Source organism: Simochromis diagramma, unplaced genomic scaffold (genome assembly GCF_900408965.1).
Source record: "Simochromis diagramma unplaced genomic scaffold, fSimDia1.1 OVJJ01000487.1, whole genome shotgun sequence".
Classification (NCBI taxonomy): domain Eukaryota; kingdom Metazoa; phylum Chordata; class Actinopteri; order Cichliformes; family Cichlidae; genus Simochromis; species Simochromis diagramma.
In genome coordinates this window covers 4,696,945-4,709,349 of record NW_024387305.1, presented here as the reverse complement: position 1 = coordinate 4,709,349, position 12,405 = coordinate 4,696,945, and the positions used below count along the sequence as shown (strand labels likewise).

The following is a 12,405-nucleotide window of genomic DNA, read 5'->3' as shown; positions in this document are numbered from 1 at the left end:
GTGCTACACCCATTCAGGGGCTGCTGTCTTCTTCTTGTATTGGAGTCGACGGAGACATGCATCATCCCCGCATTGCTGCCCTCCTCAGGTAACTTGTATAATACAGGGTTGCTGCCTCCTACAGTGGGGGAAATAGCTATTTGAGCCCCTAAATTTGTTGTAAGCTTTCTTATTTACAAAGAAATGAACAGTGTCTATATTCTATTGTAGTTTAATTTCAATGGAAAATTACAGAACATCAACCAAAAATCCAGAAAACACATTTAATCAATGTAATGAATTGAGTGAGTTAAGGATTTGAAACTCCACAGTCCTGCCAGAATTCTGGCTCAAACAGATCAGCTGTGTCCAGTCAACTGGAGATAAACATATGTCCACGTGGGTCATAATAGAGCACCAAGGCAACAAAAGGATGGTTAAAGAAGAAGCATACTGAGGTGATGGAGTGGCCTAGCCAGTCTACAGACTACAGTGTTATGGAAAATTTGTAGAAGGAGCTGAAGCTTCAAGTTGCCAATTGAAAGCCAAGAAACCTAAAGGATTTCAAGACAGTCTGTAAATAGGAGTGTGCCAAAATCACTCCTGAGATTTGTGCAAACCTGGTGACTAACTTTAAGAAACGTCTTACTGCTGTGCACCCCAACAAGGGTTTCTCCACCAAATATAAAATCATCTTTTGATCAAATACTTATTTCACTCAATGACATGCAAATCAATTTATAACGTTTTTGTAATGAGGGGTTTGTTGTTGGGTTTTTTTTTTGTTTTTTTGGTTGATATTCCATTTCCCATATACAAGCTTATTTTGCCATTCAAAGCTTTTAAGGTTAAACCAAGAATTTGACTTCGAAATTTGAAAGCTAAAGCCTGGATTATATTCGGTTGCAGACACGGCCAGCTGGAGACCCAATGACCAAGTAGTGATCCCAAGTCAATACCAGACACTGACTTGCATAGATGGATCTTCTCTAAAATCACTGGGATATGTGTCAGTCTCCATCAGCCATTGAGCCCCAATGTACTCAGTCAGTCTAGTTATATCTGTCACTGCCGATGCACTAAATTTGAGCTTTATTGTTACTGAAATGTGGGTACAAATGTAGCATTTTTAAAATATTTCATTAATATTTCACTGATTTTGACTTAATTTTACTTATAGTTGTCAAAGCTTATTAGTATACAGTTCATTTGTGGGGCCGTGTTGACCTCTTTGTACAGGACTAATCCCCCCCAGCCCCGTCATTAACACAGACTCTGGTAGAATTTCATCAGAAACGAAGAAAGTATTCATGCATATCAACACTTTATAATGCTACCAGTAATATACCTAAGAGAACCTGTGTAGGGAAAAGAATATGAAAATATGAAATTGTTATCACAGTCAATTAGATAAATGGATTTGTGTTTGGCACATGTTTTTTCACCACCAGAATCAGAAAACTTTATTAATCGCCAATAATAAAATTAGTTGTTAATGATCTGAGTTCAGCTGAGCTGTAGTATCTTTCCCACCGCTGTTTGATGAGATCTTCTCAAAGCCCTTGAAATGTTTCGCTATTCGCGCGATATGTTACAAAAGTCTCGCGATAGCTTGCTTCTTGTTTAGAATTCCCGAAAGATGGCGGCGGCGGCGCCTCCAGATGAGGCCAGTCTGCAGTCTCGCATCAGTAAGTTAGCAATTTATTACAATACTCGATTAGGTTTTGAACGTGGATAGATAACCGAAATGCCCCTGAGGTACATCGACATATTTAGTCATTGTGAATTTTTCGCTGACGCTTATAGCTTCCTCCCCCGGGAGCAGAGAGGAGTCAGCGAAAGCCATTAAATTAAAAAGTGCAGCTGGCGATGAGGAACAAACTCTAACAGTTATATACGGTTTCATAGTTGCTTCATTATGAGTTTAAAGGTAGTTTACTGTTGTCCGCTTTAGCTCAGTGATACTACAGAAAGGTGACATTTAAATTTAAAGGTGTCAGTAACGCTCAGCTGAAGGCTAAAAATCAAGCAACTAGTTAGCTTCTGGTTGTTTCCTTGAGGACCAAGTTTAGCAGGAAACCTGTCAAACCTGGGCTATAATCTGACACACGTCTCCAAAAGCGAGCCACCCTCTTCATCTGCTCCAAGCAAGAGAGCTGATTTACATATTGCACACGCTCACAGGCCACAGCTGCTGCACAGAGTCAGGTGTAAAGCGACAGGTTTGACTGCCTTCACAGATCTACAAATAACAATCCGATTTAAAGTGGTTCTGTCCCAGTTTTCAGGTCTGAAATTCAAAAACACGCCAAGCATTTAAAGCAAGTTGAGGATATGTTTGTTTGTTTTCAATTTTACACAGATAAGGCCACCAATCCTCTGAATAAGGAAATTGACTGGGACTCAATAAAGGGATTCTGTGATCAGCTCGAAAATGAACCGGAAGGGTGAGTCGATGATGATTCATTTGTTTCACAATTTCACACTGAAATGGAGACTAACGTGGTGTACCAGCGGTTGACATTATCATCCTGACAACTTGTGTCCCTTTGCTTTCAGTTTTTTAGAGTAGTATTGATTTAAAGGATTGTGATGCATTTTTTTAACAGTTTGCTTGTATGTGACATTTTTAATTAATTTTAGGGATGCAGGGATTTAATGGTGAAATGTCTATATTGACTTTAAATAATTTTACTTGGAGCACTTCGGAAGTCTTGAGCCACCCCTAATTTCTTTATATTTGGCAGGAAAATGGGAAGCGGGTGTAGGGAGTTATTAAAATATGCAGAAATAAATGGAAATGCAATATACAAGAGGAAAAAAAAACAAAGTTTGTAGAATTCCAACGTGGTTGAAAGTGACCACCTTTATTCTTCTATACAGGCTTGATGACTAAAGAAGAGAGATACTGTTGCTCTTCTTTAGTTATCAGGAACAGCTCTCCATGCTTTTTGAAGAACATTCAATGCCTCTTCTTTGGATGTTCCCTGTAAAGATAATCCCACGTTGCATCAATAATGTTGAGGTCTGGCATCTGGGCAGACTATTCCATGATAGTTTTCCATAGTATGTGTGTTTTTTGGGTTTGTTTTTTCTCTTTTTATCCAGGAAGGCTTTTACTGCATTAGCAGTGTGTTGGGATTATTGGCATACTGTTGATCAGATGCTTTCCAGATTGTACTGTGTGTTGGATAAAAATCTGACAATAGTTTTCTGTGTTCATAATTACAAGATCTATAAATGCAGCCCCAAACCATGACAAAGCCTCCACTGCGTATTATAGATCCCTGTAAACACTCACTGTTGTACTGCTGTCCTGACCGTCTATGTATTGATTTGAACCAAAACTTTTACATTTGGATTCATTGCTCTCTGTTGTCACAGGCTTTTCAGTCCAGTTCTTGTGTGATTTGGCATACCTCAGCCTTTTCTGTTTGTTTCCTTTCCTTAAGAATGGCTTATTCCCTGAGTCGGGTGCCTTTTTAATGCATGAATTCACAAGTCAGTATAAAGTGACAAAAAACATCCCTGAAAATATTCAGGTATGAGGACTGAACTGAAAATGAATGAAAAAGCAGCCGAATGTCCAAAGAAAGACCTTTAGAAAGCCTGAAGAAGAACTGCTCAAGATCACTTTTAAAAAAAATTACACTGAAATTTTCCTCCTTGGAAGAAAAATGTAAAGACACGAGGTGGCTCAAGAGATTTCCACAGTACTGTAAATTTGCTGATGCCAGTGGCAGATGTTGGTTCAAAAAATTGGTAGTGTTTAAAACCAGAGTTTTATAATTAGTATATCACTAAAAATTTAAATTAAGGTGTTGTACAACCTCCTAAGTCTGTCACTGTAGTGAAACCTTTTTGTTTGTTTTCTCAGGCCTCAGCTTGCAACCAGACTTCTGGCACATAAAATTCAGTCTCCTCAGGAGTGGGAGGCGATGCAAGCGCTAACGGTAAGATCGTCCTGCACACAGCATCAACAAGTGCAAAGGTCTGTAGGATGTCATGTTAAACTCTGCATGTCTGTGCAAATGTAAAACCAACAACCTTTGAACACAGGTTCTTGAGACGTGCATGAAGAACTGTGGAAAGCGATTTCATAGTGAAGTGGGGAAGTTTCGCTTTCTCAATGAGCTAATCAAAGTGGTTTCACCAAAGGTAACGACTGTTGTTCTATGTTTTGCCTCACCAGTTTGGCTGTAACCAAAGATCCATGAGAAGGTTTTTATAGTTTAGTATAACTACTGAAAATGACAGCTATTTGATGAATCTCACAAAAGATTGAGCTGTATTTAGTTTACAGTTTGTTTGAAAACACAGCCTGGATAAGGTTTTAATGTTAAATCTTGTACCAAATAATTACTTTCTTCTGACCCTTCTGAACCCTGTTTTTCTTTAGCAGTAGTTAATACCCATTCCCCCTCTCTCTGTAGTATTTAGGAGCCCGAGCTCCAGAGGCAGTGAAGAAGAAGGTCTTAGAGATGATTTACAGCTGGACGGTGAGACTCCCAGATGAGACCAAGATATTGGAAGCATATCAGATGCTGAAAAAACAGGGTGAGCTCTCCTGGTGTTTTAGAGTTTTATGTGTAACCATCAAGACAAATGACTTCTACAAAGTTTAAAATAATGAACTTATGTGAAAGCTCAGATTCAGCCACATTTTTCTTGTCTTGATGCTGTATGATGTTGGTGACACAGATGTCTTTAATAATGGTTGTCACAGCAGCCCTTCCTGTCTGCTGTTCAGGCCTTTTGTTTGTGAGAGGCAGCCAGTCAGGAAAAAGGTGCAGTGTTTCTCAAACTGCAGATTGCAAAGAGTAAAATTAGGCTGAATTAAAGATCCTTTTCTTGAGAACAAATAAGTGTTTTCTTATGATTCTGACTTTTATTTGACTTTAATTCTAGTTTTAATCATGTTAAAAAAAATGTGGCTTGTGGGTCGATGGATTCTTTTGGTTTCTGACGTGTGGAATACCAGAAAAAGTTTGAAGGGAAGGTGGGCCTAAAGGTAGAGGACAGGGCTACTCCACCTGTTTGAAGAATGAAAAATAATAGGCCCCCTTTAACAGTCTATTGTTCTCCATGGTTGCACATTAGTTCATCGTACATGTTTTATGGATGTTTTTAGTTCCCCCCTTTTTTAGTGTTAATGTATTTTTTGGTTCCCCATTCTTTTTGATTAGTAGGGAGAATGTGTCAGTTCTCCTTTCTAGCACAAGCATGAGACTGATGTCCTTAGTCATGGTCATCTGAACCCAGTCTGATTGCAGAAACAGACTTTCCCCTCCAACAGCTGTCATAAGTTCCTGGATTATATTAGCATCAAACTTGTTTTTTGTAGTTTTTTTTTATATTTGAAGACTCATTTAAAATTATTTAATGGGTGTAGAGTATTAAAGCAGTAGTATCACAGGCATCGTAGTTGAAACAGAGGTCAAGGTGACCGCGATTCTTTATCTGTGATTTAGAAATAGAACCGATATTTAAAACGCAGGTGGCCCTCTCAATAGATGTTGTATTTTTCCAAGGTTAATGAGTGTTCTTGTTTTTTCCAGGCATTGTCAAGCAGGATCCTGTGCTTCCCGTTGACAAGCCCCTCCCACCCCCTCCACCCAGAGCCAAAAGTGCCATCTTTGAAGATGAGGAGAAATCCAAGGTGTATATATTACACAAGTAATCAGGACGCACCAATCACATTCGATAGACTTGTGAAATCATGGATGTGTATTCCTGCACCAACGAGTTGACATTTCAGGTTTTAGAAACAAATCCGTCATTCATTTTCTGTCCTAGGATGGGCTTTGTTCCAACAGAATCATCACGAGTTTGTTTCCCATCAAATGATGTAAAGTTGAACTCCTGGGAAAAACTGGGGGAGCAGCAGTTTAAAGAATTCTCTTCCTCTTTCCTTTCCTCTCCTGCTTCTGTCTCATCCTGTTTTTATAGACGCTGTCCCGCTTGTTGAATAGCACTCACCCTGAAGATTTAAGAGCAGCAAACAAGCTCATTAAGGAAATGGTCCAAGAGGTGAGTCATCAGCTTTGTTTGCTGCGTGAGGTTTACAACATGTGCTCTCACATACACGTCCCTTTGTTTGACTCGGTCTTCTTCAGCTTTTATGGAGATGGTGTATTCATTTAATATTTATGGCTTTAGTGAAATGATCAAACATCAAGGCTTAAATGTTTTAATAAATTATTGAGAATGACTGTGCAGAGTAATAAAAAACTAATACTTCCCACTGATCAAGATTAATGACAGTCAATCAGATGCCACGCATGAATTTTGGTGAAATAAAACTTAAATTCATTATTAAATGACTTAATTATAGGGTTTTAAAATGTGCACTTGCTTTACTTTCATATTTTGTGGCATTAAATATTAGTCGTGAGCTATAAGATGTTATTTATTATCATTACATCTGTCCTTCATGGCCTGATTGAGTGAAAAAATTAAGGTCTGCAAAAGTTTCTTTTGATCTTGGGCACTGTGTGATCTCACCGAACGTTTCGTTAGGACCAAAAACGAGTGGAGAAAGTGTCGAAGCGAGTGAATGCCATCCAGGAGGTGAAGGAGAGCGTCAGCCTGCTGAGCCAGCTGCTGGAGGGCTACAATAAGGAGAGCTGTTCCCAGAGCAACCAGGAGCTCATTAAGGTTTGTAGGACGCAGCACATTAAAAAGAGCTGCTGCAGGTCTCGTGCTCCCACTGGTACTGCTCAGCGGGTGTGTGATTTTAGGGTTTCATGATGTATTTTTTATTGCAGGATCTCTACAATCGCTGTGAGAAGATGAGGCCTACCCTATTCCGATTAGCGAGTGACACTGAGGACAATGATGAAGCTTTAGGTAAGATTGTTACCTATACAAACAGATAAAAATTAGGCCTCAAAGGGTAAAATTTTTGTCTTACTGATTAGTTTTCTGCTTACAGCGGATATCTTGCAGGCCAATGACAGTTTGACGCAGGTCATTAATCAGTACCGACAGCTCGTAAAGGGAGAGGATGTGTCTAAAGATGTCATAAACTCGTCTTTACAACCAGGTGTGTGCCTTCAAAGTCACAGCTGAAGATTGCAATAAAGTCTTATTTACCATCTATTTGAGTTTACCCTAATTCTCCCTCAGTTTCTGAGTCACAAATGAGTATTTTCTTTCCAAATCAGGCAATAGTAGCTCAGCACTTGTGGATCTGACAGGCCTTAACATATCAGCCAACACCGCACCGTCTAACACAGACTCCTCCAGCCTGCAACTTCTGACTCAGAATATGGGCTTGAGCCTCTTGGATGATGAGCTCATGTCACTTGGTAAGCAGGAAAAATCATGTGGTTTGTGAGCAAAAAGTTAGAAAGCCAGGAAGCACATTCCCAGTCTGCTCAGCACAATTCTGCCTTATTTTCCACTGATTCAAGCGCAGCATCCTGCAGAGACAGACCTCCTCTGTGATCCTGACCTCATTTTCCAGAGACACCTGTGTATAGACATAATTAAGGAAAATACGAAAGAGTGAAACATAAAGTTTTTAGATTTTTGTTAGCGCTCATTTAGTTTTTAGGCAGCACAATTGGAACTTTTTTTTCATTATTTGAGTCAAGTTTTTCTGCATTTAACGTGAATAATGGCTACAGCCAATGTTAGAAAGTCACGTCACTTGACATGCCAAGTGCTGCAGAGCAGAGGTCATTGGGCTGTTTTCAAGTAGACTTTTTTTTAAATAAGAATCATGCATTTCTGCTCCTTTCTCCTTTATAAGGAGGACAATCCTACAGTTTCATTTAAGACTACAAAAACAGATGAGAAAAGTCACCTGTGATAAAATGCAATGTTCTGTAATAAATTTTGAACAAAATTATACACTTTAATGTGATCTAATACCTAGCGGAAAAGAAATGTGTTGCTGGCCAGATCACAAGTCTAGTCTCTTTCCCTTAGTACAGTATAAGACTGTAGTGTATGTAAAAGATTGATTTCACCATTTTCGATTCATAAAATTCATCAATGTTCAACAGGGCGTGACTCTAGTTAGAGCACATTATATGTGATCTGACTTCTTTCTGCACCAAGTCTCTTACTTAGTATATTATATTACACGTAACACAAAAAGGATGATAAAGCAGGGTAGTGTGGACATACCTTGTGTGCGTGTCTTCAGTTGCAGTGACTGTGTCTGTATACAGTGTGTGCGCTCTTTGTTTTTCCTTTAAAAAGGCTTCAGTGATTCCAAAAAAAATGACCTTAAATTGGATGTAATCTAACTTTTGTTGTCTGTTCTCTCAGGACTGAATGTAACCGAAAACGGTGACTCTCAGAACACTTTTCAGGTGCGAAGTAAGATGATACTTAATATGCTCACAGTAAAATTGTGTGACATGTTTAAAATCTTAAACTTACTTTACTGTTACCCAGCTGTGGTTCTAAATAAATCATAGCATGTAAGATCTTACACAGTGGATTCCTGCCACTGGTTTAATTTTCTGTTTTTATGCCATCTTCATCTCCTTTTACACTAAAATAACTCTGTTTTTCTCTCTCAGTCATCAGATATAACAGAGGTATCTACTCAATCTGCACCAGCTTCAGTGTTGCTACCAGCTGTAGTTCAGAAACCACGGGCTCCACCAGTAGAGGGGGCTACTGCTCCTCCTAAAGCCATGGAAGAGCTGGACCTGTTGGGAAAGGCACTGCTGCAGCAGTCTCTGCCTCCAGAGAGCCAGCAGGTCAAATGGTAAGCGCTTTTGTCATCACCTTTGTAGTGTAACGTGCTGTTGTTGGAATTTGACATGCACAGAGCTGCCATATAACATGTGTCCTTGTTCTTTTTCATGTAGGGATAAGCTGCAGCCTCAATCAAGAGTCCCTTTACGAGATCTCCAGGCTAAATCCAGCTCAAAGCCCACACCTGCTGCGACTTCCACCTCCACCTCTAGTTCTGCTACTGCTCCTGGGGCCAGTTCCGTCATCCATTCAGAGCAGTCTGATGCTGTGCTGCTCTCCAATCTTACACTCACAGTTACTGACAAAGCCTCATTACCTACTGCTGACACTTACGACAGCATCTCTCTAGCTGATGTTACTGTGCCTCTGGAAATCATCAAACCTAGTAAGCACTGGAACAAAAAGTTAGCCTTAGTCATGAAAGGTTTTGTGAGCTAATATGGAGGTAACATAAATTGAAATCCTTTCTTTTGATTTCTTTCAATCTATTTCAGGCACCGTGTTACCAGTCACTGTATTTGATAAGCACAGTCTCCGGGTTTTGTTCACCTTTGCCCGCGACTGCCCTCCATCACGACCTGACGTGCTGGTGGTGATCATCTCCATGCTGTCTTCAGCTCCTATTCCCGTTACCAACATCCGCTTCCAGGCAGCTGTGCCCAGAGTAGGTTCCTGTTTCCTGAAATTCGTACTGATGGTAGCAATGGCCATGTCTCATGCTTTTGATCCAGAAATTCTTCTTTGTTGAGATTAAGTCAATCTCTGTTATTAATTTGAGAGCTTTTGTTGTTTTAGCCAGCTGGAAAACATGTAGGTTTTAATGTGTCAATGGGTGTACATTATCTAGGTGATGAAAGTCAAGCTTCAGCCTCCCTCCAGTACTGAGCTGCCCGCCTTCAATCCCATCTTGTCTCCAGCTGCCATCACACAGGTTTTACTGCTAGCGAACCCTCACAAGGTAATCTACGTCTTCAACCGCCTTGTTTATACACTGCACTTTGCTTGAGATCGCCTCTGGTCAGAATATGCATTTTATTCATTTTATACATTTACCAGTTACTCGTCAGTGTTTTATCTACAGTAGATCAGTCAGCATGCCCCTCCACAGTTCGAGGTAGCAGGCAGGACTACTGTCACAGAAGCAAAGCTTGTGTCGTTTCTTTATGTGTACTGAGAATATTTTTCACTGCTTTAATTTGCTATAATTTCATTTAATTTGATAGCTTTCATTTGCAACACGACACTAAAGCAGTTATTTCCTCTAAAGGCAGACTCTTTTGGCAAAAAATGTACATTTATCTCAGAGCACGGGTTACTGTTTAACGTTTTAAAACACAAGTCGCAAACAAACCGATGAATGCAGCAATTGCCACGTTCTCTCAGGTAAAATTACTGTTATTAAAGGAGGCTGGTGGCTTTAAAGAGAACTTCCCTGTGCTTAATTGGTGTTTGTCTGGAGCTGTGAAAATACTGTAAATAAAACTGGAACACTTTAATTGACATTGTGTTTAGGTGGCTAAAATATATATATTTCTTTTTTACCTTCCTTGCAGCAGTATATTGCTCACCTTCTGTATCTGATCAAAATAAACTATGCCTTTTTAAGGAGAAATGTTGATGATTGTATACTAAAAGTGCAAATGCAGCAAAGAACAGTGATAGGAGTGAAACTGTATATCACTGATGAGTTAACCTGTTTGCTTTTGTGTCGTCACAGGAGAAAGTCCGTTTGCGGTACAAACTAACTTTCAACCTGGGGGACAAATCTCACGATGAATCTGGTGACGTCGACCAGTTCCCACCTCCAAACACTTGGGGAAACCTTTAGTGTGAAGGACCAGTATCCTGTCATGTGATCTGCTGCTTCCTTTACATTTAGGTTGAAGCTTTCCCTCAATGCTGACTGAGGCCCGGAGACCTTTACGCTTCAGTGGTTTCAAACTCTGGAAGCAGTTGCGGGAACCAGCTTCCACCGCGTGCCTTGGTTCACAGCCTTTTTGTCCTTTTTTGATCATATCCATGTTTCCCGAGCGGTGTTGCTGATCGCTTTTCTTTTCCTGTCCAACAATCAGTCCAGCGCAGCGACATAAAGCCGACATGATTCAGTGCAGCGGCTTTTGGTAAAACATGTTTTAAAAATTGAATGTGTGCATTTGTCCAGTATACATACTGCAAAGTGTTAACATGTAATAACAGCTCATATCTGACATTTATGTTAAAGGAGATGTTCGATCGGAGACTGCATTTCAGCAGATGTTTGAGCGTTCATGGCAGATCTGTCACTTCATACTCACTTAGGTCAGCTGAATGTTTCAAGTGAGGTTTTTAAACAATCTTACCAAAAGCCAGAAAACATTTTGGGATTTAGAATATTCTTTGTTTTCTTATTCATTTCTTATCAAATGATGGAATTTAGCACAGCTTTGGTGCAACGCGTTAGCAAACCGCCTCCAGTTTAAATGAAAACTTGAAGAGGAAAATAAGACAAACGTTCATCTCCCACTTATGACACCACCGAAGACGTTTTCCATTTGAGCCAAGGGGTAGAGCTGTTTAGCGTATGAAGATAATGATCTGTAATGATGCAGTAACTAATTCAATGATGAATTGGAATGTGATTTATTTTTTTTTCCTTTTAAAGAATAGTCTGAGTTTTAATGTATTTGGAGGTATTACATATGGTTGGTGTGGGTGTCAAAGCTGTGAGAATGCGCCTGTTTTCATAGCAGCAGTGTTAGCGGGTCGTAGTAGGAAAAGCACAGGTGTGACTGAAAACTCGAAGGAAAGCTTTGCTTTGTTCAGCTGGACCAATAAGTTCGGATTTGTGAGCCAGCATGGAGAATACCAGGACCCTGAAACTGAACCGGCTATTGTTTACTTTTTTGCTTTTTAAGATTATTTACAGCGGTGCTTTTTCTCCTGTTGCGTCAAAAGGCCCACAAATGAAATCGCTGCCTCTAAAAATATCTGCACTTTTGTGTTATTAAAAGATTGGGACACTTTATCACCTTATGTTACACTCAGGATTTTGAGTTAATCTTACATGCACTTATTGTGTCTAAATTTGGCAAATGAAATCATTCCCGTGTACACTACATGGTCCTTTCGTTTTTTTTATGCCTTTATATGGTTGGTTGACCCAAAGATTGACCCGGTCTTGAGGTGACGTCACTGGCATCTGGTTTGATTCTGCCGTGTGCCTGAGATGAAACCTTTTCTTTTTTTCCCTTTTGTACATATGTATACAAATGGCTGATCTGATCTTTGTTTTCATTTGTTCATATACTTACCGGGAAAGACTTTGTGAAACAAATGACACACAAAAGTGAATTCATGGGATTATCCTGATAACCACGGCTGTTGAGTTGATTGGAGCACAGTCTGTTAAGAGGCAATTTAAGAAATCACTCACTGTGTAATATTGATTCCGCTGTACATGTATTAAATTTAATTTGATAAATTGACCCATGTTAAACTGTGCAATTTTCCCTTTTTAAGATGGTTCTATGTTATAAATCTGATGTTTTAATTTATCTACAGGCAGTTTTACTGCTAACATCTGGGATTAAACGGAAGAAAGCAATAATAAAGGTAAACACTCCAGGTTTTGATGCTCTAGCAGTTTGTCAATAAGGTAGATTTCATCAATTACGGGTAGTTGGTGTGAAAAACGCTGAAACTGATTTGATTCCATTCAGATTTGCATTA

The 12,405-nt window shown here is 39.6% G+C and overlaps 1 protein-coding gene across 1 annotated transcript; it reads left to right on the top strand.

The window, feature by feature from the left end:
- Positions 1-1,557: 1,557 nt before the first annotated feature.
- On the top strand, positions 1,558-12,300 carry LOC120716796 (ADP-ribosylation factor-binding protein GGA1-like). The gene is made up of 17 exons (XM_040004419.1): positions 1,558-1,667; positions 2,342-2,426; positions 3,857-3,932; positions 4,039-4,137; positions 4,413-4,536; positions 5,538-5,638; positions 5,929-6,009; positions 6,499-6,636; positions 6,747-6,828; positions 6,914-7,024; positions 7,146-7,289; positions 8,260-8,303; positions 8,517-8,707; positions 8,811-9,082; positions 9,192-9,361; positions 9,545-9,655; positions 10,415-12,300. Exons 1-17 carry the CDS (start codon positions 1,619-1,621, stop codon positions 10,523-10,525), a joined length of 1,989 nt encoding a protein of 662 aa, XP_039860353.1. The 5' UTR covers positions 1,558-1,618; the 3' UTR covers positions 10,526-12,300.
- The last annotated feature ends 105 nt before the right edge of the window (positions 12,301-12,405 follow it).

What these genes read in the sequence shown, in the direction of transcription:
- LOC120716796 (XM_040004419.1), top strand. Translation starts at nt 1,619, where the DNA reads ATGGCGGCGGCGGCGCCTCCAGATGAGGCCAGTCTGCAGTCTCGCATC. An exon ending in AAGATGAGGAGAAATCCAAG is followed by an intron (nt 5,639 to 5,928) that starts GTGTATATATTA and finishes CTGTTTTTATAG; the next exon opens with ACGCTGTCCCGCTTGTTGAA. An exon ending in GCAACCAGGAGCTCATTAAG is followed by an intron (nt 6,637 to 6,746) that starts GTTTGTAGGACG and finishes TTTTTATTGCAG; the next exon opens with GATCTCTACAATCGCTGTGA.